The sequence below is a fragment of the Poromitra crassiceps genome (assembly GCF_964638095.1).
Source record: "Poromitra crassiceps genome assembly, chromosome: 2".
In the NCBI taxonomy this organism is placed as follows: domain Eukaryota; kingdom Metazoa; phylum Chordata; class Actinopteri; order Beryciformes; family Melamphaidae; genus Poromitra; species Poromitra crassiceps.
The window spans coordinates 83519960-83546343 of NC_139624.1; the positions used below are offsets into that span (position 1 = coordinate 83519960).

At 43.8% G+C, this 26384-nt stretch overlaps 2 protein-coding genes across 3 annotated transcripts in view; one reads left to right on the forward strand and one right to left on the reverse strand.

Moving 5' to 3' along the window:
- Window positions 1-310: 310 nt before the first annotated feature.
- Window positions 311-6714, reverse strand: acaa1 (acetyl-CoA acyltransferase 1). 2 transcript variants are annotated; one of them, XM_083655125.1, is made up of 12 exons: window positions 6415-6714; window positions 6067-6160; window positions 5092-5149; window positions 4918-4997; window positions 4789-4831; window positions 4606-4704; window positions 3522-3602; window positions 2835-3025; window positions 1992-2171; window positions 1826-1881; window positions 1431-1576; window positions 311-1278 (listed from the first exon to the last, which is right to left on the reverse strand). In XM_083655125.1, the coding sequence occupies exons 1-12, from the start codon at window positions 6586-6588 to the stop codon at window positions 1203-1205; spliced, it is 1278 nt and encodes a 425-aa protein (XP_083511251.1). In that variant the 5' UTR covers window positions 6589-6714; the 3' UTR covers window positions 311-1202. The 2 variants fall into 2 exon arrangements, with proteins under 2 accessions (XP_083511251.1, XP_083511250.1); XM_083655124.1 differs by having other exon boundaries at window positions 6028-6160.
- An 888-nt stretch (window positions 6715-7602) lies between these two features.
- map3k22 (mitogen-activated protein kinase kinase kinase 22) overlaps window positions 7603-26384 on the forward strand; it is a 76701-nt gene continuing 57919 nt past the window's right edge. The window contains 1 exon segment of the mRNA XM_083655064.1: window positions 7603-7932. The gene's annotated coding sequence lies outside the window, so the exon portion shown is untranslated.

The window sequence follows — 26384 nt, forward strand, 5'->3', positions numbered from 1 at the left end:
AATAGAAACCTGGGAAATTAAGATGTTGATCCGCCTTGGTCCTACATATCATTATTACACTCTTTTTGGCATTATACTTGATGTCAAACTTGACCCCATAGTCTGAGCATATGTTGAGAAGCTGTTGGAACCCTGCACTACTGGGAGATATAATGGCCAGATCATCAGCGTACATGAAATGGTTGATTAAGGTGTTACCCATTATGCACCCTGTTCTACAACCTCTCAACTGCCTTGACAGGTCGTCCATGTACAGGCTGAAATGTCAATGTAAATGTCAATAAAGATACTAATGAACTTAGGTCTAATTGTCATTTTATTAAGCATAAAACTATTGATGTACTTTACAAGAACCGTGAATTATGGACATTGCCGGTTCTCCATTAGAAAAAAATGCATTGTAACAATTCATTTCGCAGCCCAGTTTAGCAAAGTTCTGCAATTGTTAAAAAGTCAGTTTCAGAGCACAGTGACAGACTATCATTAGATCAAATGCATTTGCAAACAGAACAAAAGCTCTATCTTGGATTGGTCCCCACTCCCAGATGCTGCTATGAACATGCTGTGCATATTCAAAAGATCCTCGCTCAATTATAGTCAAAGTGCATATCTTTACATATTAATGCATGATTTATGCTGTTAAAGTGGATTGCTATGCTATAGGAAGTTGAAGGCACTTAAAATTAATCACCTGTCATTTGAAATGTATATTCTTCTGTAGAATGATTAACACCAAAGGCAGTGGTTCTCAAAGTGGGGTCTAGGGGGCCCCCAGGGGTCCTTGAGGGGGTTCCAGGGGCTCCCCAGCAAAAAGGGGGGTAATTTATTTATAAGTAACACTGACAGAATGTATGCCAGCAAGCGGGCACAGCAGAAGTCTTATCAGATGGGGGCCCTGGGACAAAGTCTTATCAAATAGGGGTTCGTGGTCTAATTTGTGTCCGTTTAGGGGTCCTTGACGTGAAAGAGTTTGAGAACCACTGACCTAAGGTACTGTAGCATTAGCTTAGTGGCAGTAAAATACAGTATACAGACTGTTAGTGGTAATCACTATTGCAAGGAGTTGCCAACAATGAAGTGCAGTTTCCCTACAAAACGTTCACTATTAACCAACCAATCAAATCATTTTTGGTTAGTGGTGCTTCGAAGTGCTTCATGTCACGCTGTAATCGTAGCAACAAGGCTTCATGATTTCTCATCTCCTACAGTCCAGGATATTCAAAGACAGCAGCCGCTCCCATTCCTGTCCCAATGCACATGGACACCACGCCATAGGCCCTGCAGACAAACAACAGATGCTAAGAAAAAGAAAGAAAGCATGTTCGATCGTTGACATTGGATGCTCTTTTGCTAGAGGGTTTTAATAAAATGACGGAGGATTTGACTCACAAATTAAGAACAGTTGTGTGCGTGTGAACTTGCACACTAACCTTCTGCCTCTGCGTTTGAGCTCATTAAGCAGCGTCACCACCTGCCGCGCTCCAGTGCAGCCTAGAGGATGACCCAGAGCGATGGCCCCTCCATTAGGATTCACCTTCTCCATCGGGATTCCCAGCTTCTCCACACAATACACAGCCTGACACACATCAACACACACACACATCAACAAACACACATCAACATACACACATCAATAAACACACATCAACATACACACATCAATAAACACACATCAACAAACACACATACACGACATGAGAGAAAACCTTGTGACAATTCTGTTGTAGGCAGTTTGACAGATAAAGACAAGTCAGGATTAAATAGGACTGGATAGGAAATCCATCAGCACCCCCCCCCCCCCTCAGTGTATTCCTGTGGAGCTCACCTGACTGGCAAAGGCTTCATTGATTTCAAACACGTCAATATCAGCCACAGTCAGCCCTGAGGGGGAAATTGATTTACTTAGACCTTTAAGCAAAAAATAAAGATCAAAAATAGACACAAAATTGTAAACATAAACAGAGAAATGTGTACACACACACGCATCTTACCAGCTTGCTCCAGTGCTGCAGGGATAGCAAAGGCTGGTCCAATCCCCATCACATCAGGGGGAACCCCCACCACTGCACTGGCCCTCAGGACCCCCAGGACGGGCAGACCACAAGCCTCAACTGCAGACCTGCGACCAACCAGCACCGCTGCTGCTCCGTCACTCACCTGACTGGAGTTCCCTAGGACATGTGTGTGTGTATCTGTGTTAGTATCCACTGTCTACTTTGTCAGCACCATTACAGTACATACGGTCTTTCCTGGGGAAGCTAAGCAGGTCTGGCCTAGGATACTCCTCTGATGGGAGACTGGAGTTGGAGGACCAGTAGGAGGTGCTCATCCCTCTGGTCTCATGAATAATCTCCCCAATGCCCCAGGGCAGAGACAGGGACTCAGTCCTATGAGTGAGCATCATCCTTTGGATGAGATGTTAAACCAAGGTCCTGACTCTCTGTGATCATTAAAGATCCCATCGGCACTCTTTGCAAGAGTAGGGGTGTAACCCCAGTGCCCTGCTATTCCCAAATTAGGCCTTCCTTCCATCATGGCCACCTAATCATCCCTTGTTACTTAATCGGCACATTGAGTCTTCAACTCTCCACCGTGATGCTGATGTGTGGTGAGCGTTCTGGCGCAAACTGGCTACCGTGCATCACCCGGGTGGCTGCTACAGTACACATCGGTGGTAGAGGAGTTGAGTTCCCTCCCTGCCTCCCTCCCCTGATATGTGAAGCGCTTTGAGTGTCTTAAAAGGTGCTATATAAATCCAATCAATTATTATTATTATGACTGTGAGAGGTCAATGTATCTGCAATAGCATGGTGAACTGCCAGTTAGAGACAGACCTGCTGTGGTGCTGCCATCAGGTTTGAAGGCCGCTCGGAGTTTGGTCAGTCCTGCCAGTGTTGTTCCAGGTCGAACCCCGTCGTCCCTGCTGACTGTCACAGTGCGCTCTTTCCCCTCGTCGTCCACAAACTTGGTGGTGACAGGAACGATCTCCTGATCAAACAGCCCTGTGTTCTGTGCCTTGCTCGCTCTGTTGGAAAGCCCAGGTGGGACGAGTGTATTATACATGATGCCACTTAGTAAGATGCACTTGAGCTGCCTAACGTCCCGCCATAATCCCCATGATATTATATTGAACGGAAATCGTTATGCTAATGAGGACACTAATTAGGCTAATTAATTAGCAAATATGTCTACAGTATGTCAACATAATCTGTTTTCATATACATGAACTCCTTATCTTAAAGTATTAAGGAGTTACTTTCAAGAATGTTTCCTCCTCTTATTATTATTATTATGCAGCAAGGCGCTCCAAAATCTAATCATCTGCTCTACAGGCGGAACCTGTGGTGTAAGAATGACGTTTCAGTCATCTACTGTGTGTTCACAAGAATGTGTTGATATGCAGACAGACACACAGATGTTACCATGACCATGATGGTGGGACATCATAACTGACACAGACACACAGATGTTATCATGAGAATGATGGTGGGACATCATAACTGTGTGGACAGCTTGATTACTTTTGCTGAGAACTGAGAGCAAAGGCATCCTGCTTTTCTCTGGAGACCCCAAATCGCTCTGCCACATTCTCTGAGGTGAGGCTGCAAAAAAGCCACACACACACACACACACACACACACACACACACACACACACACACACACACACACACACACACACACAGAGTGACTGTTATTGTTCATAACAGCTGCCTGTGGTGGTGTTCATCGACAAGCATGGCAAATCCACAGAGAGATGCAAATGTCCAATTGATATTCATTGCACTTTAGCAGTCTTATACAGAGCAAGGGCATGTCTGATCACAATAAAAGTGCTGTGTGGAACTAATCTGAAGAAAGCAATGCCGGGGCCAAGTGCAGCATTTGTTATTCTGATAGCCTGGTTTAATACGCTTCAAAAGAGGAGGGAATGAACTCCCCGGTGTTACCATTATATTTTGCTTGTCCCCATTGTCGAGTCTACACAGGTAGGACTCTTGTATATCTGTTGTAGCCAAGCCTATATAATGCTAGCTCGGCCGTGTGATGCTTTTCAAATGATGCTAAATGCATTGAAGATAGATACAACACTCAATACATAAAGTACAGGAAAACTCTACGCTACATCTCCCCATCCACCAATAGGGCTGGGCAATGTTGACAAAATCAAATATCACAATATTTTAGACACTGAATACGGTACCTTGATATTGATAGTTACAATAATTTGGGGATGATTATTTGTGCTTTCAGAAGATATTTACACACAAGGAAATGTAGAAAATGTGTAAAGATCGTAGTAATAATAATAAGTAATACAGATATAAAGAGCAGATAAAGCCAATCAGTGCTATTAATTTTACTCTGCCAGAACAGGCGAATAAAATTCACTTTACTGTACTGCAGCCTTTAAGACCAGGAATAAGAGACATTTAAGTTATTACACAATATTACAATCAAAACCCCAGACGATATCTAGTCTCATATCACAATATTATATATACCGTATTCTTATGATATATTATCATATTATATTATTTGATATACATCGCCCAGCTGTAACCACCAGGTAGTTTCGTGACATCATCTGCAGCGGAGGTCTCACCCCATAGGAATGATACAGTCCCTGGCCTTGTCATTGTCCATGAGCCTGGAGCTCACATCGCCCGGGCTTCCAATTGATCGCAGTGACATGCTCTCCACACTGCCACCAGACACAGAAACACATAAACATGGTTACTGCGGCCTCAGCTGCATCAAAAAGGTGACAGGTTGACTCCCTACTCACCCACAGGCCAGTCCAATGTCAATAGACCCGCTCCTAATGGCTCCTGTAGAAACGACACGGACAGAGGAAAAGTGGGTGAAATATACAGTGGGCGTGTGCCTGTGATTACTGAGGCATTAACGTTGTTACCTGCTATGTTAAACAGTGCCTGTAGCCCAGAGGAGCACTGTCTGTTCACAGTATAGACAGGCACAGAGTCTGGAAAGCCACTGGAATGATACAGTATACAGCAGTCAGAAACATGATGGGTGAAACCATTACCTTTACAGGGAGATGTTACTTATCACTGTGTGAAACTCTAACCTGAGAAAGTGTGCTATTCTGGCCATCAGAGCCCCTGCCCCAGGCTGCAGCACATTACCTACAGAGGAACATGAAGGTAGAATGCATGAAATAGCATTTTTTAATTCAAATGAACATACAAAAAACAACAACTTCAGAATACTATAATCCAAGGGTTCCCAAACTTTTCAGCCCCCGACCTCCAAAATAACGGTGGCAGAGGCTCGTGACCCCCACTATCTCCGGAGGTGGTTGAAGCATACAAGCGGTGCACATTTCGTAAACAAAACAAACAAATAGGGTTAAAATGTGCTCTTTTTTAATAGTTTGTAAATTGTATCTAACACATTTTGTAGTTCACATATTCTTTAGGCCAATTTCACACATTCAGGAAATCATCTCGCGACACCCCCCTTTGGGAACCACTGCTATAATCTACTACAGTCGATAAAAAACAATAATGTAGTTAATTATAGTCATCATAAAATGATTGTTGCAGTATACTGTAGTACTGTGATTCTCAACCTTTTTTATATCATGGATCCCTACTTTACTCCACATTAGGGCCACAAGCCCCATTTGTTGAGAACCCAAATCTGAAAATATTTTTTATTGTCAGATATGATTTTGTCCAGAATCCATAATTATCTATTCTGTATTAGAGATAACAGTGAAACTATGATAACAACTCATTCTTCTACATTTTGTAATTGTGCAAACTTCTTGTATGGTGAAGTTTAACAATTAATTAATTTGCTGTGGCCTCCTGGAGTCCCCTCAAGGACCCCTTGTGGTCCCTGGACCCCACTATTGAACCACGTGCTATCCTCTTTCTGAAATTACTAGGCTTAAACACCATAACAACAGGCTATACACACACACACACACACACACACACACACACACACACACACACACTGTAGGCTACTTACTACAGAGTAACACTTTGATACAAACCCTCCTGATCAGGCTTGATTAAGTTGAAGTCATCCTCACCCACACAGACGTCTCCCAGCTTACTGGGTGACAAGCCCACATCTGTCAGGACTGCTGCCATCACCGCACTCAGCATCTCGTCAGGCGTGGTGTCCTGAGTGAGACAGACAGGAGCATGGAGAAGAATTAACCTACAAAGCAGCACAGTTGTTGTATAGGCCCTTTTCACAGCAGCCGTTTTGATGTGGTAAAACAGGTTTAACCAATGACATCAATGCGGGTCTTGGAACACCCCTAAAAATGGAATGGAACCACCATTAATGGTATTGGTTACACCTGCTTTGAGAAGCAGCCTTTCTTTCAGATAGTCCCTCGTTCAGTCTACTCTACAAGCATCACCAACTTTACCTTAAATGCTCCCCTTTTAGCTTTCCCAATGGCTGTTCTCAGCCCATGGACAATAACTATGTCATCTGGACTGGCGCCTGCAGCCGCTCCACAGTCGTTTCTTGACAGATTGTGTCTAGGTTCAAAAGTATTTGATGGCGACAAATGGCCAAAGATAGTTTTTACTCTGTGCATTATTGTTTGCGCTACACAACAACCAAATATTTAATGTAGCTAGTCTTGAGGCGGACGAAACTGGCTTAACGGTACTGTACTCGCACTTGTTTACTAACGTTACATGCACAGGTGTACAGCTGTGTGTATCGTGTGTATGCTGTCAAACCAATTTGATCCCACAGTTCCTTGTTTTGATCAAATGGACAGGAAGCGCCGAGGGACAAACTACTTCGTGTGACGGACGCACCGGGTCGACTACATGGTACCTTTTATTTATTTATATTAAAAAAATCGTAAGGGAAACTTGATAAGGCATCATGTTTTGCAGTTAGAATAGAATAGAATAGAATAGAATAGAATAATTAATTTGACCATTTTGTTGTAAAAAACAGAATGCTGGACCTCCCACCCCTTGCTGTAATTGCCGCGGGTGTCCAGAGGGGGGCAGTATAGATCCTGCAGGGTTGGAAAGCAAACGCTCCAACCCATGGCTCCAACCTCCAACACGGCCGAGCGAGCGTCACCACTTCCTGGAGCTCACGTTATTCCTGACGTCAGAGCCACAGCTCCACGGAAAAACTCTCCAGTGTAGTGTGGAGGTGAGCGACAAGCAAAGCGCATGGTAAACGGCTGACGGTACGTGCACATCTACAATGGCACAGCGGCTTGCCTGCTGAAAAAGCCGCTTTGACGCTGCATCTTGATAGGCTGTCTTGCTGTATTCTCGATTCTGATTGGTCCATTTCAACATCGCGCTGGAACCGCCCCCAGCGTTTCAGCGTTTCACTGTCGCAGACTAGAGGCGGCTTCTCTCCGAGCGGCTTCACGCTCGCGGGGCGGGACTAGGGCGGGACCTTTCGTTGAAGCTACCCAATGACAGCTCTTCCTACACATTTCCTCCCCGCACCCTCCTGTGTACAACGTTTCTACAGGCTACAGCTCCAAGCTGGAAGCTGGTTTGCACGCCCACAAAACGCTGCGACACAGCGGAAAAGCGAATTTGCCATTGTAGATGTGCACGTACCGTGAGAGGGGGAAAAACTTTACTGAACCAGAACAGCCATTGCAATCTTCTCTCTTCAGTAAACACGACCGTCGCCCCTGGATTATACTGGCTGCACCGAGGAGCAGAGAGTGTTTTGGCAGCCTGGAGCCATCCTGTGTTTTGTAATTTCTGCTCCATAACTGAGCGCAGTTTCCGGATATTAGCCTACTGTTTTGGGAAGGTTTGCATTGCATCGCCTGTATTTTTTTGCGGCTCTTCCTGTGCTTCAGCTTTGAGCATTTGCAGTGTTTAATCACATTTAGAGTGTGCAGCCACGTCTAGTGTTTCCTAAAGAATGGGGACACACAGAAAACAAGGTAAGAGTCATCCATCGACATCATCTCAGTGGTCATATCAGCCATTTCTATTTGTTTTTTTGCACAACATTTCGTTTAGACTTTGATTTAGCTAGTAGTCATGCCTGTCAAATTGAATACTACAGTAAAATAGACTTCCCCATGCAATGCAAATCTTATTTTATCATTTGAGGTTGAAACTGTTATTCTAAATGAAACACACTGTCATGTGCAAGATGTTTATTCATAACCTTATTGCACGGTTCTTCTAGCAAGTGTAAAGTGTTGCCTAGATAACCCCAAAATGATTTTCATCACAGTTTTCAAAGTGTTTCTCAAACATGATCATAATACAATCTGGGCTTTGAAGTGCAGGTCCACACATCACTCATTGTTGCCTTGCCATGCCATGCAATGTTTTGCTCAGAGGAATGGTTTGCACTTCATTGTGAGTGGTTACTACCAGTGCAAAACAATTCTATAGATGGGCTGTTCTTGGTGACATTTCACAAGGATTTAATACTGGTGCATGCTGCTGTTGTTTTCAATCAAATATAAATTGCTTTTCAGGACCTCAAGAGTGAGATTGTGGAAAGTAGTCATTGTAGTTATGTGCCTGGACTCATCCCTGCTCTGTGAGAAATGTTTCCTCTTCCTCTCTTTGCTGCCAGTGGTCCAGACCTTGTGATTCAGAGCAGAGGTTGTGGTCAAGTACCAGTGTTTTCATTGGAAGGAGGAATCCTCACCCCTTGTCCAGAAGAATCCGTCTTATGTTTGCTCTTGCCCCCCCCTACTGTACTTGGAGGCCATTTTTAGCATGAAAGAGGTGGGGGATCCTGGTGAACTTTACCCAGGGCTCAGCCTCTTGTCTTGGGATAGCGCACCTCTGAAACAGTCCACCAAATTAGATTTTAATGAGCCCATGATGTGCATCAAATCAGATCAGTTATGAACTGCACTCACAGGAGCCGGCGCAGCAGTCTGATGGATGGCTTTATCAGCACGTTGGCAATGCCCCAGGGGCTCAGAAATAGCCTTGAAGCTGGCCATTGGTGCACCAGGAGGGAGTGCGAGTCAAACTGTCAAAGTGGAAACTGCCCACAGATATGGTTGGTGTGCCTCAAGCAAAACAATCCATTTGGCTGATAGCGGCGCGGGATCCCACAGTAAATGCCAACCAGAGACGGAAGCAACGGTTTCTGATTCTGTTTTGTTGGGGGGGATGAAGAAAGCAGAGTTTATCGCTCCTCTCACAGGCCCGGCTTCATGTTTCACAGGCCAAGTTGTGCTGCAAGGTCAATAATATTCTCTGGTTTGCTGACAGAGAGATTCGAGACTATCATTTCAGGGCATTTTGATAAAAGGCTATGAAAAAAGCGGGCTTGAGCCTTGAGTTGAGCGGAGTAAGACATTCATAGTCTATCTTGTTATTCTTGAAAAGAGTGTTTGAGTTACAGTATCTGGTGCGCCGCAGACTTGGCTCATGCAGGCTTGTAGGTTTTAGCCCACACATGGGAAAGTGGAGTCATCTTATAACTCTCCTTAATGTCCTGCTGTCAACTTTCACTACAATTTCATTTTGGCTTTCCACACAAGTAATCATGTGAGTATCTGATTCTACAGGGAGCGTGACCTCTTCTCCCTCAACGCCGTCCTCTCAGCGAGGAGCGAGTACTCGGAGGAGAGGAAGTGTTTAGGAGCTGGTATCTATGGTAACAGCATTAGCCCGATTAGCCCGTGTTTTTGTGTGTGTCAGAAAGAATATCAGCCAGCTATCAGCAGCATACTGGATTCACAGAAGCCTGGCCAGGCCACCAGACGCCCACTGACCAGAGGGGCTGTGGGTCAAAGTTCAGCATGACTCACACAGGCAGACTGACTGTTCCCTCACAGGCCTGTTGAGAAGTTGCCTGGTTACTTTAGAAAACACGTCCAGTCTGTCGTAAGGTCTGAGGAGACTCCAACCCTCTCTAACTAGCTTCACGAAGATACTTTATATATCATAGAATGTCAGACAACAAAGACGTTCTTTCTAATAGGCGTTTGTTTGTTTGTTGTTTGTTTGCGAGCTTCTAAGATGGAAAACTGTTGAAGAGTCAAGAGGAGGACTTTTTGGAGCTTACTGTAGTTTTTTATTAAGGAGAGGAGGAAATGGCTGAAAGACACAGAAAAGACAAATTAATAGTATTGTTATAAAGTCATCACAATGATAAGGTATTTAGCAAAAGGCAAACAGTGCAGCAGTGATAATTTAGGTTTATGCAACCACATAATAGATCAATCACACAAACAATCACACAATCAGAAAAAAACAATCGCAGCTCCTTCACAGATTCATATTGTGACGCAGCCTGTTTAACTCCCACTGGACGTGTGCAACGTGCACCAACACAACAATAGCTATGTACTGTCTGAACACGTCCACATCATCGGCAATATACTCTCATTCAAAAATCATATTCATATAGATTTGCCAATAGTCTATAGATTCTACTACTACTACTAAGTCTTGGTCCATTTTCACCAAATCTTAACATCCAATTAGCAAAGTATAATAATAACATTAGTGCATTCACCCAAGGCATAATGTGTCAGCCTGTGGGAACTGTACAAGCATTACAAAGTACTGTTCAGATGGGTTTCAAAGATTTTGTCCAAGCAGCCTATCTTGAATAGTATAATGCATTCTGGATGACAAGGAGGCATGTTGATTTTTCTTCATCAACATCAACCAGACAGCATCCAAAAGAGAGCATCACACCTAGAGTAGCAGCGTGGGCAACCACCACACCTCCTCACTGTAACACTTCTTGTCTATTCCATGCCTAAATCACTCCTCGCAAAGGAATTGTAGGCTAAGATAAGAGCTCTCTACCGCCCCATCTGGCGGAGTCAGGTTAAGAGGTGTCTGAGAGGACTCTCAGAATGTTAGTGGATATGACCCCTGGTCTGTCCTGTGTGTTTCTGCCCCCTCCCTTTCATAAAGCAAGAGAGGAAGTTGTCCTGATTGAGCTTTGTCTGCACGGCCAGTCTGACCGTCAGGACAATGCCATCAGCAGCAGAGCCAGAGGCTGCAAGGGCAGACAGACAAAACACCGCTAGAATGGACTCATGCATAAACATTCAGGCCACGTATCCTCTTTGTTTCTGGCTTGTTGGAAGTTCACATGCTCAAATAGGAAATAAGAAGCAGTTGATTGGAGCAGGTTGGATGAAATCGTCAAGAAGGACTCTTGTTAAATTGTAAAAAAAATAAGAATAATTCATATGTATTTTTTTGTCATACTCACTCGGCTTCTTGTGCTACTCACTCGGCTTCTTGTGTATCAAACAACCAGAACCGGGAGACACTTCACGGATAAATGGCTCGGTGGCAAAGTAGAAATACCTTCATGCCTTCCCCTGAACCACAGCTGTTTGACATTCTGTCTGGTGGAATAGGTTTAAGTCTATGAGCTGTCTCTGCATGGCTGCGTTTGGGTGGAGAAACACAATGAATGAATGTGCTTGTAATAGCGTGTCACGGCATAATGGAAAAGACAGCTTACTTTACAGATGGTGCTTAGATTCCTATCTGGGGGAAATATGCTTCTCTTGAGCCAGGGAGTTGATGCATTCAGGACAGCAGGAGAGAAACTCCATCATCTGGCTATTTATAGCCGGCATTGTGTGGATGAGAGTGGCAGACAGATCTACTTTATCTCTTAGCTATATAGAGCCGTCACTTCAACCGAGGAATATCTTCTTACACTCCACTCATGTCTGATTGTTACCAGTGGATTGAGTTAATGTCGGCGACGCTACGACACATCCCTCTCTCTCTGCTGTCTTTGGCCCCCTTTCAACAAATGCTGTTACTTTACGCCCAGCCAGATTCCCCCACAGACTCACTTTCTCCCCAGGATTTCACAGGGTAAAATCAAACTGATATAAATCACTGGCGCTTTCTTCAAATGAAAAGATTCCGTTCCCCTCGGTACTTGGCATCCCAGTGCTCTTGTCTAATTGCGCAGGCATTGAGACTATACAGGCACAAAGGTGCAAATTAGGTGCATCAAATTGAAAGCTCCTCTAATAGAACTAAAGGGTAGATTTGGTGCCAAACAGTGTTGGGGGGTAACTCATTACAAAAGTAACATATTATATTACTTTTGGCAGTAACTCAGTAATATAACTTATTACAAATAGGATTTCAGTAATATTATACCAGTTACTTTGTCAAGTAAGAAGTAACACAAGTTACAAATTGAGTTAAAAAAAAATCATCAAAGCACGTATTTAAATAAAGACACAATCATTTCCTAATCAAATTGTGGGTTCTTATGAAAATAACCACTATACATGACAATAACAAAGGAAAAGGATAACAATTACAATCTTTTGGACGGTTTACACTGACTTCAAGATGGTTGAAATTATTTTTCGGGATGGTTCCGGGCAGTGATGTCATTCTGCTACTGCTGTTATTTTGGTGAAAGTAATGCAAAAGTACACAGAGTAATATTGTAGAGTAACGTATTACTTTCAAATGAAAGTAACTAGTAATATGTAGTATATTACATTTTTAAAGTAACTTGCCCAACACTGGTGCCAAATGAGAGGTGGAAGTTCCACCTTCAGATACTCGATGGAGTAATAGTTCATCCAAACCTGAAAGTCATCATCTACTCACCCTGATGCCAGTTGAAACACAGGTGAAGTGTGTCCATATAACACACAGGGAGGCTACCAGCACAACAACTCCATGGCATCCTTCTCCAAAACAACTTGAAGTCAGTGGGGACCAGTTCTTCGGCCACTAGTAGCGCTAGTGAGCAAAGCTGGTTCTCGTACAACAACAAAAACACAGTATCACATGATTTTCAAGCACACGTACGAACATGCCACACCACAAGCACGGAATTAAGTACGGTAGTTAGTATACACAATATTGTGTGGTAGAGGCAGAGGGCTGTCAATCAAATTCAATCAAATTCCAAATCCTCTCCAAGCTGGATATGTTAAAATTGTAGCCCTGTAAAAATAAATAAATAAATACATTTATTTAAGAGTTTCCGAATGTCTTTGAAGATAGTACACTTATTCAATATAGTCATTGGGGTCTAACAACATGTCTGTTTGAGAGAAATTATGTATGTAAACAAATAGGGCTGGGCGATATGGACTAAATCAAATATCACAGTATTTTTGATCAAATACCTGAGTCGATAGGGATAACTATTGGTGCTTTCACAAAATATGTACACAATCATATTTCTGATAATCATCAGTAATGTGGATATACTGTAATGACTAAGTGGATATTAAAGGCAATTGCCCAGTCCTATAAACAAAGTCAAGTCACACACACACACACACACACACACACACACACACACACACACACACACACACACACACACACACACACACACTCGTTGCTCCACCCAGCCCTCCCGCTTTTAGAAGCCCCTCCCCCCCGCGCTGCATCCTTACTGCAGGCCCAGTGTGCAAGAGGAGATGTTGTCTCACTTCCCAGAATGTGCCAGCGCAACCCGGCTGACTCATGTGTGGGGTGGCCGCAGCACGGCCCGGGAGACGGGAGGCCCCCGCTGCTGACCTTTTTAACAGAGCAAGTCACCTAAGCAACCCACGCACCACAAATCACCCTTGGCTTCCTGTCCGTGTTGCTATCCAGACAGCCTACCGGGTATTGTGACCAACTCAATGTTTCTTAATGATGTCACGATTTGGGCCGTGATGCGTTTTGTATGTATGTGATAGCATCTACAGCAGCAGATTTGAATGATTTTCACTCCTTCAGCCAGAGAGGGAACCATTCAAACCATGGTGTATATATTGAATGAGAACTTGCAAAACCTGCTTTGGATTCAGAACTACTGCTATGAGCTTTGTACGTTTCCATTACTCCTGAGTATGGGCTCATTGATCAAACTCCCACACCTGTCTGTTCCTCTCCACCTATTGATCTCTGTGCTTCCCTGTGTGGACGTTTGCTGGCTGCTGCAGACAAGCTCTGTTGGGAGACTGGAACCCAGAGAGTCCAGCAAGCATGTTGCAAAGCTTCCAGCTTGACCTCTGAAATGGCGATTTCCTCGGGGCTCCACGAGAGTGATGTCAGACATGAGGTCATACTGATCAGGCCACCAGGCAGCTGGGGAGCAGCCCCTCCTCCTCCGCCTCTCTCTAGTCTGGCTTTACAAGAGGGGGAATTACCCTCCGAGAGCCACAGCCAGCGCTCCACTGTTGACTTGGTGAGGGAGTGATAGTGATGTAACACAGCTGAAAGAAGCGTGCGTGTGTGTGTGTGTGTATGTGTGTGTGTGCGCGTGTGTGTGCGTGTGCGCGTGTGTCTATGCGTGTGTGTGTGTGTGTGTGTGCTTGCGTGTGTGTCTGTGTGTTGTGTGTGTGTATGTGTGTGTGTGTGTGTGTGCGTGTGTGTCTGTGCGTGTGTGTGTGTGCTTGCGTGTGTGTCTGTGTGTTGTGTGTGTGTGTGTGCTTGCGTGTGTGTCTGTGTGTTGTGTGTGTGTGTGCTTGCGTGTGTGTCTGTGTGTTGTGTGTGTGTGTGTGCTTGCGTGTGTGTCTGTGTGTTGTGTGTGTGTGTGTGCTTGCGTGCACTGGACAACCTTGGCTGTGACTCCTCAATCATTCCATTAAAAATCAAAGTGTGGTGTGTAGAGCAGGCCTCTGCTTCATCTGGCTCATCACGCTTCTCTGAAAGCCCCTCCTCTGCTGTCCTCTCTTTAATTAGCTTTCTCTGTCATTTTGGCACACTGCGTGTACTGTGACAAAGGAGAGGCTTTTTCCACTGAAACGCTGGTCCAGTCGGTGATGTTATTCATACTTGACAGTGAAACGTTGGTCCAGTCGGTGATGTTATTCATACTTGACAGTGAAACGTTGGTCCAGTCGGTGATGTTATTCATACTTGACAGTGAAACGTTGGTCCAGTCGGTGATGTTATTCATACTTGACAGTGAAACGTTGGTCCAGTCGGTGATGTTATTCATACTTGACACTGACAGTGAAACGTTGGTCCAGTCGGTGATGTTATTCATACTTGACAGTGAAAGGCTGGTCCAGTCGGTGATGTTATTCATACTTGACAGTGAAAGGCTGGTCCAGTCGGTGATGTTATTCATACTTGACAGTGAAACGTTGGTCCAGTCGGTGATGTTATTCATACTTGACACTGACAGTGAAACGTTGGTCCAGTCGGTGATGTTATTCATACTTGACAGTGAAAGGCTGGTCCAGTCGGTGATGTTATTCATACTTGACAGTGAAAGGCTGGTCCAGTCGGTGATGTTATTCATACTTGACAGTGAAACGTTGGTCCAGTCGGTGATGTTATTCATACTTGACACTGACAGTGAAACGTTGGTCCAGTCGGTGATGTTATTCATACTTGACACTGACAGTGAAACGTTGGTCCAGTCGGTGATGTTATTCATACTTGACAGTGAAACGTTGGTCCAGTCGGTGATGTTATTCATACTTGACAGTGAAAGGCTGGTCCAGTCGGTGATGTTATTCATACTTGACACTGACAGTGAAACGTTGGTCCAGTCGGTGATGTTATTCATACTTGACACTGACAGTGAAACGTTGGTCCAGTCGGTGATGTTATTCATACTTGACAGTGAAACGCTGGTCCAGTCGGTGATGTTATTCATACTTGACAGTGAAACGTTGGTCCAGTCGGTGATGTTATTCATACTTGACAGTGAAACGTTGGTCCAGTCGGTGATGTTATTCATACTTGACAGTGAAACGTTGGTCCAGTCGGTGATGTTATTCATACTTGACAGTGAAACGTTGGTCCAGTCGGTGATGTTATTCATACTTGACAGTGAAACGTTGGTCCAGTCGGTGATGTTATTCATACTTGACAGTGACAGGCTGGTCCAGTCGGTGATGTTATTCATACTTGACAGTGAAAGGCTGGTCCAGTCGGTGATGTTATTCATACTTGACACTGACAGTGAAACGTTGGTCCAGTCGGTGATGTTATTCATACTTGACACTGACAGTGAAACGTTGGTCCAGTCGGTGATGTTATTCATACTTGACAGTGAAAGGCTGGTCCAGTCGGTGATGTTATTCATACTTGACAGTGAAAGGCTGGTCCAGTCGGTGATGTTATTCATACTTGACACTGACAGTGAAACGTTGGTCCAGTCGGTGATGTTATTCATACTTGACACTGACAGTGAAACGTTGGTCCAGTCGGTGATGTTATTCATACTTGACAGTGAAACGTTGGTCCAGTCGGTGATGTTATTCATACTTGACAGTGAAAGGCTGGTCCAGTCGGTGATGTTATTCATACTTGACACTGACAGTGAAACGTTGGTCCAGTCGGTGATGTTATTCATACTTGACACTGACAGTGAAACGTTGGTCCAGTCGGTGATGTTATTCATACTTGACAGTGAAACGCTGGTCCAGTCGGTGATGTTATTCATACTTGACAGTGAAACGTTGGTCCAGTCGGTGATGTTATTCATACTTGACACTGACAGTGAAACGTTGGTCCAGTCGGTGATGTTATTCATACTTGACAGTGAAACGTTGGTCCAGTCGGTGATGTTATTCATACTTGACAGTGAAACGTTGGTCCAGTCGGTGATGTTATTCATACTTGACACTGACAGTGAAACGTTGGTCCAGTCGGTGATGTTATTCATACTTGACACTGACAGTGAAACGTTGGTCCAGTCGGTGATGTTATTCATACTTGACAGTGAAACGTTGGTCCAGTCGGTGATGTTATTCATACTTGACAGTGAAACGTTGGTCCAGTCGGTGATGTTATTCATACTTGACAGTGAAACGTTGGTCCAGTCGGTGATGTTATTCATACTTGACAGTGAAACGTTGGTCCAGTCGGTGATGTTATTCATACTTGACAGTGAAACGTTGGTCCAGTCGGTGATGTTATTCATACTTGACAGTGAAAGGCTGGTCCAGTCGGTGATGTTATTCATACTTGACAGTGAAAGGCTGGTCCAGTCGGTGATGTTATTCATACTTGACACTGACAGTGAAACGTTGGTCCAGTCGGTGATGTTATTCATACTTGACACTGACAGTGAAACGTTGGTCCAGTCGGTGATGTTATTCATACTTGACAGTGAAAGGCTGGTCCAGTCGGTGATGTTATTCATACTTGACAGTGAAAGGCTGGTCCAGTCGGTGATGTTATTCATACTTGACACTGACAGTGAAACGTTGGTCCAGTCGGTGATGTTATTCATACTTGACACTGACAGTGAAACGTTGGTCCAGTCGGTGATGTTATTCATACTTGACAGTGAAACGTTGGTCCAGTCGGTGATGTTATTCATACTTGACAGTGAAAGGCTGGTCCAGTCGGTGATGTTATTCATACTTGACACTGACAGTGAAACGTTGGTCCAGTCGGTGATGTTATTCATACTTGACACTGACAGTGAAACGTTGGTCCAGTCGGTGATGTTATTCATACTTGACAGTGAAACGCTGGTCCAGTCGGTGATGTTATTCATACTTGACAGTGAAACGTTGGTCCAGTCGGTGATGTTATTCATACTTGACACTGACAGTGAAACGTTGGTCCAGTCGGTGATGTTATTCATACTTGACAGTGAAACGTTGGTCCAGTCGGTGATGTTATTCATACTTGACAGTGAAACGTTGGTCCAGTCGGTGATGTTATTCATACTTGACACTGACAGTGAAACGTTGGTCCAGTCGGTGATGTTATTCATACTTGACACTGACAGTGAAACGTTGGTCCAGTCGGTGATGTTATTCATACTTGACAGTGAAACGTTGGTCCAGTCGGTGATGTTATTCATACTTGACAGTGAAAGGCTGGTCTAGTCGGTGATGTTATTCATACTTGACAGTGAGGCACGTCAGAATGTGAGAGGTACTTCTGGATGTGCGTAGTGTTTATGCTGTCCCACGAGGTTCCTCAGAAATGATCTACTATGGAGAGAGAGTCTTTTCCTGGAGGAGATGTAGCTGCAGAGCAACAAGAGTAGTGGCCATTAGCATTTGATCTCCAATGAGGGGGGCTGTCACACTGCCCACCTGCCACCAATTGTTTGGAGAATTGGGCTGGCGATCAGTGGGCACCACTAGCCTGGCATCATGCTGGGCAGAGGGCCTAAACAGATGGGCCATCTGGTGACTTGCTGGCATAAGACAGGGGCTATACCCTTCCCGTGCGTGTTCGTGTGCACGTGTGTGTGCGTGTGTGTGTGTGTGTGTGTGTGTGTGTGTGTGTGTGTGTGTGTGTGTGTAGCCTTGGCAAAGTGGTGATAGAAGAAGACCACCTGTCTTTTGTGGCTGGCTGTGTCATGTGTGGTCAGAAGCACCGTACTAGCACAGCCTGATACAGGGCTTCAGTGTGACCATATCAAAGCTATATACAGGGCTTCAGTGTGACCATCTCAAAGCTATATACAGGGCTTCAGTGTGACCATATTAAAGCTATATCAGTGGTACAAAAATACATCGTACACAGTACACAGTGATGTTGTATTTGGTGCACTCACACCAGGCAAAGTTGAATTGGACACACACATTTCTTCTATCCCTCTCTTTTTAACTACTTTTCACATGTTGGCATAATAACATTATTAAGACATCAAAACTGTCAAATAACATTTGTAATCATGCAGCGACCAAGTTAAACAAATCAAAACTCTTATTTTACATTTTTTGTAGTAGCTGCCCTATTCGCTGATGAAAGGCAAAGGCTTTAGAAGGAAATTCATATAAATAGTGTGACGGCGCGCCCCCCCAATCTCTTCTCCTGGCCCTGTCTTGCAGGAGCCTGGTGGTTGGGGTCGTTAGGCTGATTGGGTGCACCTGGGCCCGGTGCGCTCCTTATGCTTTAAAAGCCTGCAGATCATTATTTCTCTCACTCCACCTGTGTGCACAGTTTTGTTCTGTTCTTTAGGTTTGTAGTATTTAGTGTTGTTTAGTCCTTAGTTAAGGTTTTAGGTAATAAATTATTGTTTTATTTTGGTGTGTGACTCCCTCCTTGTGTTACTTCCTTGAGCTGCCTGGGTTGTAACAGTAGACATTATTTATATATGTCTAAAGAACAAATTCCAACCATTTCAGCATAAGCTTTTAGAGATGATGGAAAACAGTGCATTCAATCAGATGTGTAGTTCTTATTATCCTATTATTCAAAATTTACTAACGCTAAACCCATTTGTCATTTCAGTCAGTTGGAGCATGCTGTTCTCAAAGAGTGGTCATACTTAAAGCATTTTGTCCCAAACTGTGTATTTGTGGTTTAAAGTTGGAGGTTTCCAGTCCTATCCACCTTATTTTTGGCGGCCATTTTGCCTTACGTTAACTATGGGTTCTATTTCCGGTGTAACCAATTTAGATAATCCCCAGCCCCCGACAAAAAACACGTCTAGAGGATTTTACCCTTTTACAGCAGAGCCATTCTGCTCTACTTTCGGGTGCTGGGATAACGTAATGCATTGTGGGTAGTCGGCTACTAACTGTGGCTAATGTTAGCGGCTAGCTAGCTATGTTACATGGCAGTAAAACGCCACCAAATTGATTTAACTTTTAACCATTTCGAGTAACACACATTTCGAGTTTCCATACGGACCTCCAGCGTTGGTTAGTTGTTTATAACGTGACTATATTTATAACTTTTATAACGGACTCCAGCTTCCGGTTTATAATTCGGGTCGCGGCAACAATGAGTCACGCTAAACCAGACCTTGTACCCACGATTCTTTTTTACAGTGGGGCATTCAAAAATAAGGTGGATAGGACGGATCAGCGTGACGTCACTTGCCACCCAGAAATGCGGAACCCCGCGGCAGTTATTAGTATGAGTTGTGCCAAACAAACATTAATATCTCAAAAACTATACATCACATCGCTTATATTTTGTCATTCTGAGTGAGAGCAGAAGTAGCTCAAGAGTTTGATGTATAATATTATGCATGTCGTGTTAAAGTTGTGTGAACTGTCGCAGTTTTTAAAATGTAAAGAGAGTCAGCCGGCTAGAGTCAGACACTCAAGCCTCCCAAAGCTCACGCTCCATAGGGTTCCATTGCCGTTGCCACCCAGTGACGTGGTTTGTTTACCAAAATGCTGCTGGGCTGATCCCTCGTATAGACGGTTTTAACTTGACAACAAAAACTCACTTCCACTCGCCGCTCACTTCCTGTTGCAGTGTTTGTTATGGACATAAAAGAAAAAAAAACATTCAAGTGCAGGACTGACCATTCCGTGAAAACCGTCTATACAGCTGAGCGGCGAAAACAAAAGTAACGATGTCGAGTGAATATTTCTGCAGTTTGCCGATTGCTGAGAAAAAGGAAGTGCTGTGGGGTTGCACTCTGGTGAAAACCGACTATAGTGTACTGTATGTTTATAGATAGTACGTATCAGTGATGTGTTGACACCGTGTGACTGTGTGTGTAGAGTAGGGTTGGGAATCACCAGATGCCCACGATACGATACTAAAACGATACTTGAGTCACGATACGATAGCATTGCGATATTGCGATATCGCCGATATTGCGATATATTGAATATTGCGATATATTGAATATTGCGATATTTCAATATATTTCGATTTCTTACTTTTTCAACTGCAAATGATGTCACCAAAGGAATACTATGTCAACATCTGGTTTATATAAGAACAATGCTTCAGTCTGTACATCTGACTTCAACCATTTTATTGCAGCAACATTGTCAAGTAGACAGACCAACAACTTTCATAAAGTCATGTCATAGTTGCATGCACCTGACAAACTGAACTGTTTGTTACAGTCTACTTACAGTCCACCTTAACTGGATGTGTGTGTGGACTACTGTACTTAGGTAGTTTTTGAACAATGCAACTTCACTTACACAAAACATCTTGTGCAGCCCATTCAGTAACTGGGGAATTTGTAAATTACTGTTATGACAAAACTGTTACTGTTAAAACAAAATGAAAATATGCTACCGTTTGTTTACTGCTGGCCTTGGAACTAAAGTTTATAGTAGCCCGGTGGCCTGGCATGGCCTGCAATTTTTATTTTTTATTTTTTTGCAATATTGATACAATATCGTCAGGCAAAATATCGCGATACTATGGTGTATCGATTTTTTCCCCCACCCCTAGTGTAGAGGCTGCATGGCTCTGCTGGAGGTCTTTGCTGCTTCTAAGGAAAGCTGACACACAGCAACTCTGTGTTGCTACAGACAGGCTGGAGCAGCTCTCTGTGCTCTATGTGTTTTGGCCCCAAAAACATCATGGTGCAACTGCAAGCTTTAAAAACACAATCAGACCACACACACACACACACACACACGCACACACACACGGACACACGCGCGCGCGCACACACACACACACACACACACACACACACACACACACACACACACACACACACACACACACACACACACACGGACACACGCGCGCACGCACACACACACACACACACACACACACACACACACACACACACACACACACACACACACACACACACACAGAGGAGACTGCAAGCAAAAACAAAATGACGCCTGAAGAGAAAGTGTAGAGAAAGTATGTGGGGAAGCGGTGGCGTTAGTCTCTCTGGAGGCTCTTTATTTTCTCTTTCTAAAGCGTTTAATGTTGATATTTCTGCTACTGTATCATTACAAGTATATCCCCCCTCACTTCTTACTTCATAACAACATTTTCTTTCTATTTATATTGAAGTACATTCCAATTATTACGTGTCTGGACTCAACCATTGTCGATTTTATGCTGAGCTTACTGTGCTTACTGTGTGTGTGTGTTTTTCCACAAGCCTAGCATGAATTCATATGCCTTTACCTCCCCTTCAAACTGATGTGCTGCACACTCCCTCTTATCTGAGCTGTCTTTCTACAGCCCTGCACAATTAATAGTCAATTGACTCATAGAATTGGCATATGGGCAAAATTGAGACATTTAAAGATTTCATGATATAAAATGTGAAGTGCAATAAAACGATGTTCCTCTACTATTTATTATCTACTAAATATAAGAGAACCTATTGACACTCTGCTATCTATCTCCATAATAGTTTTGAAAGCTTGTGAAGCATTATTGAAGGTAACAGTGTATGCATAAAAATCAATAATAGATCCGCAAATAAACTCCATACAAAACCCATACAAAATGAAGAAAAAGAGAGAGAGGAAAAATCTGAAAGTATTAAAATGTCCCGGGCGGGCGGAGATATTCGAGAGGTCCAGAGACGTCACCATGCAGCGACGCCTTTCTCTCTGCTACATCATGTGTGCATAATGCAGAACATATGCAAACTCTGTTTTTCTTTTCATTCTATCTGCTTGAATAAACCAAACACAACTGTGGACTTCATGTCCCTGAACAGTTAATCTCCTGTTGGTGTTTTTCTTATACTGCCCGTTAATAGGGTCAGAACCTTCCTTACCTAGATATAATCAGGTGGAAATAGGCAGGTTTTGCCAGCATTGTTACTTTATTTTGGTTGCTTTATTTTTTTCTTCTTCTGAAAATCCAGTTCCAGGTAGCGTTAAAAAAGGTCTTTGTTTTGGCTTTCTGAAACCTGCACCTCCCCTGTGTCAAATCAGACTAGCCTTAGATGGTCCAGTGGCTTGGAACCCCTTGGGTAGCAGCAGCATGCAGGCCTCCAACCAGCACACCAGTTTTTAGACTATCCCTTATTCTATTGCTCTATTCAAAGAAAACAAAAAGTCAAGTCAAGTCAAGTTCATTTGTATAGCAAATAAACTTAAAGCAAAAAAAAAGGAAAGAAGATAACTACTATTATTACAGTGTGTGTGTGTGTGTGTGTGTGTGTGGGGGGGGGGGGGGGGTTGTTACTACTGATATTTCTCAATGGCCAGTAGTATGGATTTAGAGTTGCATGCATGGGAGATATACTTTTGAGAATTGTTTTACTCTGCGAAAGAAGGTATTGTATGTTGCCTTCCTTCTGTCCCTTGCTGTGTGAGACAGAGCCTACTATCATCAGTGAAACAGAAAGCTGCTGTCAGGGAGTCGTCCTAAGACTCTCTTCTGAACGGCTTTTCTCCTTAGCGCTAGCCGCGCTAATGCATAAAGAAATCTCAGTGTTTGTGTTTGAAGTGGCTTGTCTGTGGTCTTTAGCTGAGGCTGGCAGGCAGCTTGTCTGTGGTCTTTAGCTGAGGCTGGCAGGCAGACAGACACCCACGCCTGCCTCCGTGCCGCGCGCTGCATCTCAAGGGTGACGACGAGGCTTCTCCACCGCCCAACGAGCGCCGAGCACTTCCTCCGCCCGCGCTGCTTCGCCTTTCCCAGAATTGTAATAGAGAGACAGCTGGGTTCCCCCCTGAATGTGGCCCTGCAGCGAGATGGAGTTAAAAGCATCACCTGCTGGCAGCACTGGGCTGTGCTGCTGCTGCTATTAGTCTCCACACCCTGTTGAACACAGAAGTCGTAGTAGCACTGATGGGGGGAAAGGCTTTGTGTTGAAACTGCCACCTGTGTCCTGTTGTGTCACTCCACTTGTGAGCAATCACAGCAACTAGTGCAGTGCCCGTTCGCCCCCGCTTCTGCACAAAGCGCTGTTCGCTTGTTTATTCAAAGTTGATTAACACAATTGATTTTTTACTGTAGGTAGCTTCTGCCAAGGTTTTTTTTTGAGGATTCTGGCTCATCTTTCAAGAGCCGAGGATTCTTTTCTGTTAGGATTTTGTGAACACAAAATATCTCAAAAGAACTACCGTAATAGAATGTGTGCTTTCTCTGTCTAAAAGAGTTAGTTTGTAGAGTTAGTAGTTATGTAGACATTAGCAGTTGAATACAGCATGGTTTCAGCGTCTGAAAATGAAAGGTGAGAAAAATGCCTTTTTGTGAAATTCGATAGAACAGTCACTTTAACCATTTATTTTTGGAGATTTTAAGACGCCAGACATCTAAACAATAGTTTTGAACAGTAATTTCCTCCATAACAGCAGGAAACCCCCCTCTCCTTCAAACTCCTCCCTCCGTGTGTGTTGTCCTCCTCCCTCCGTGGCTGCAGCGGGCGTGTCACAAGCGAGTTTCTGTTGTCTGTGCTGCCTGGCTGCCCCTCGTCGGGCGAGTCTGGATGGGCTCGCTCGTTTCTTGGGGTTTCGGTTGAGAGCTTTGATGAAGCTTTTGCGATTCTGGGCTTTATGCTGCGTGTTTCAAAGTGTGTTCCACCCAGTCTATTTTTGGAACCCCCCACCGTTGTGCGCCACCGTTGTGCTCCAGCGCGAAAGCGTTTTCGCCTACAGTATGAGAATGGCTTCCTCACGCTTTTCCCTGCAGTTTTGGCTCGGCTTCCAATAGTCTGGAGAGCACTGTCGCCACTTAGTGGGTCGGTGGAATGGGTTGTACACGTTCGGTGGCTCCCATATTTTTATAGGAGATGTAAAAGGGTTAGATCAACGTCCCACCGTCAAAAAAAAAAAACTTTTTTGCTTGACGAGTTGACTCGCCAACGGCAGTGAACGTGTTAATATTGAACCTGTCCACCTTATGTTTTGTTGGTTTGTTTTTGTGTGTGTATATGTGTGTGTCTGAGCATGTTTCTTTGTCTTGTTATTGTTATGAAAAATCCAAAATAAAATATGGAAAAAAAATATATTGAACCTGTCCAAATTGCGCCAAATCCGACACTGTACGTCCTTTGGTCCCCAGTAACACACCTGGACAAGTGTGAAGTAGATCGAAGGACACACACATTGACACACTCACTCACATAGAGAGATTCCTTGCTTTATAGCGGCGATCCTCAAAGTCCGGACTCCGGTCCGCATCCGGACCGAGACACCGTCCTATCCGGACCGAGCCCTATAACCTACAAATCATTGATAACTTACATTTTCACGGAGCGTTTCTATTTTAACCGGCACATGCTTTTATAGTATTTACGGTACTACTGGTTTATCTGCCAGGAAGCTCACAGACCAATGCACGCGCTGTAAATCATCACACGTGATGCTACTCGGCCAATCAAATAAGCGATCGTTTCTCTCTGTTGCTTCGAGTGGTGCTGCGAGAGTGTGACACACGGACGGAGGGGAGGCGAGGCGAGAGATAGTAATTTCACATGGTGTGACTGTGCTCAAAAGAAACCACTCTTACATGTCCATTCATTGTTCTTACGGGCATATTAAAACCAGTATGTCTCGTGTGAAGTGCGGTGCGATGCTGACCTGTCTATGGAAGTGCCACACATGAGCAAACACACATACACACACCAGGGCACACTCACTGCCCAACGCAACAGCATGCGAGGATGATCGACAGACAGACAGACAGACAGACAGACAGACAGATAGACAGATAGATAGATAGATAGATAGATAGATACCGTAGATAGATAGATAGGGAGCTCACTTCTCTCAAGAGAAAAGGTTGTTTGTTGGCTGAGTGTTAAATGTGAAATGGAGTGAAGAAAAGGGGAAACTTATTTCTCTTAAATTAAAGCACTTCATTTTAAGATGCACATTTTTCCAAAGCGCTCTGTTGTATGTTATTTTTAAATGCATTATTTTACTTGAAATGAGAAAAGATCATTTATTTATTATAGTAGGCTAGTTATGTATAATTAATCCAGTTAAATATGAAAACTGTAAATAAGCATTGTTGATGTTTATTTAGATTTAACAGTCAGTTGTTGACTACATACAGACATTGTACCATTAGGCTACTTCAATCATTGAGTTCAATGGCACTGAAATCATAGCGTAAGCTACGTTACAATGTTCCGGACCTTTGCTTGAGGACATTTTCTCTAACTGGACCTCTTTTTAATTGAGTGCCCCTGCTTTATGTAAGGGATAATGTATAGTGAGGCGGTGATTACGGGGGAAATAATGACCGACAGGTGAATGATTGCGCGTCGGCCTTAATGATTCACCTGAAGGTCATTATTTCCAGTAATCACCGGCTCACTATACATTATCCCGCTTAGAACACGGCCTACAACTAAATCATTCAATAATCTGACAAAAATAATTATTCAAATAGATTTTTTAATAGCGTTTTCAACGACAAAGCGGTTTCATTCGTAATTGGCACACAAGACACCACAGCTGCAACTGGTTGGCCTAATTAGTAGTGTCTGCTGACAAAAGGCTCTTATCAACTGATTAATCCAGGTGTGGCAGAGCAGCGGTCGGTTGTCGAGAAATAATGACCGGTGAATCTTGTTGATTGGCCAATCAGAATCGAGTATTCAAGAGAGCCGTGTTCTAAAGTATTGTAACGACCCGGTCTTGAAGTACAAACTGCACAGTGCATTGTGATTGTCCCTTTGGTCGACTGGTTAACGTGTTGCACTTTGGAATGACAGACCCGGGTTCGATCCCCGGCTCCTGTGCTGCTGTTACAGTATGATGCACAATGCTTAAGGAAAATGGCTCAGTACATGGATGTTGCAGAGCCGTATAATAGAAGAGTTCTGACATCTCCATTC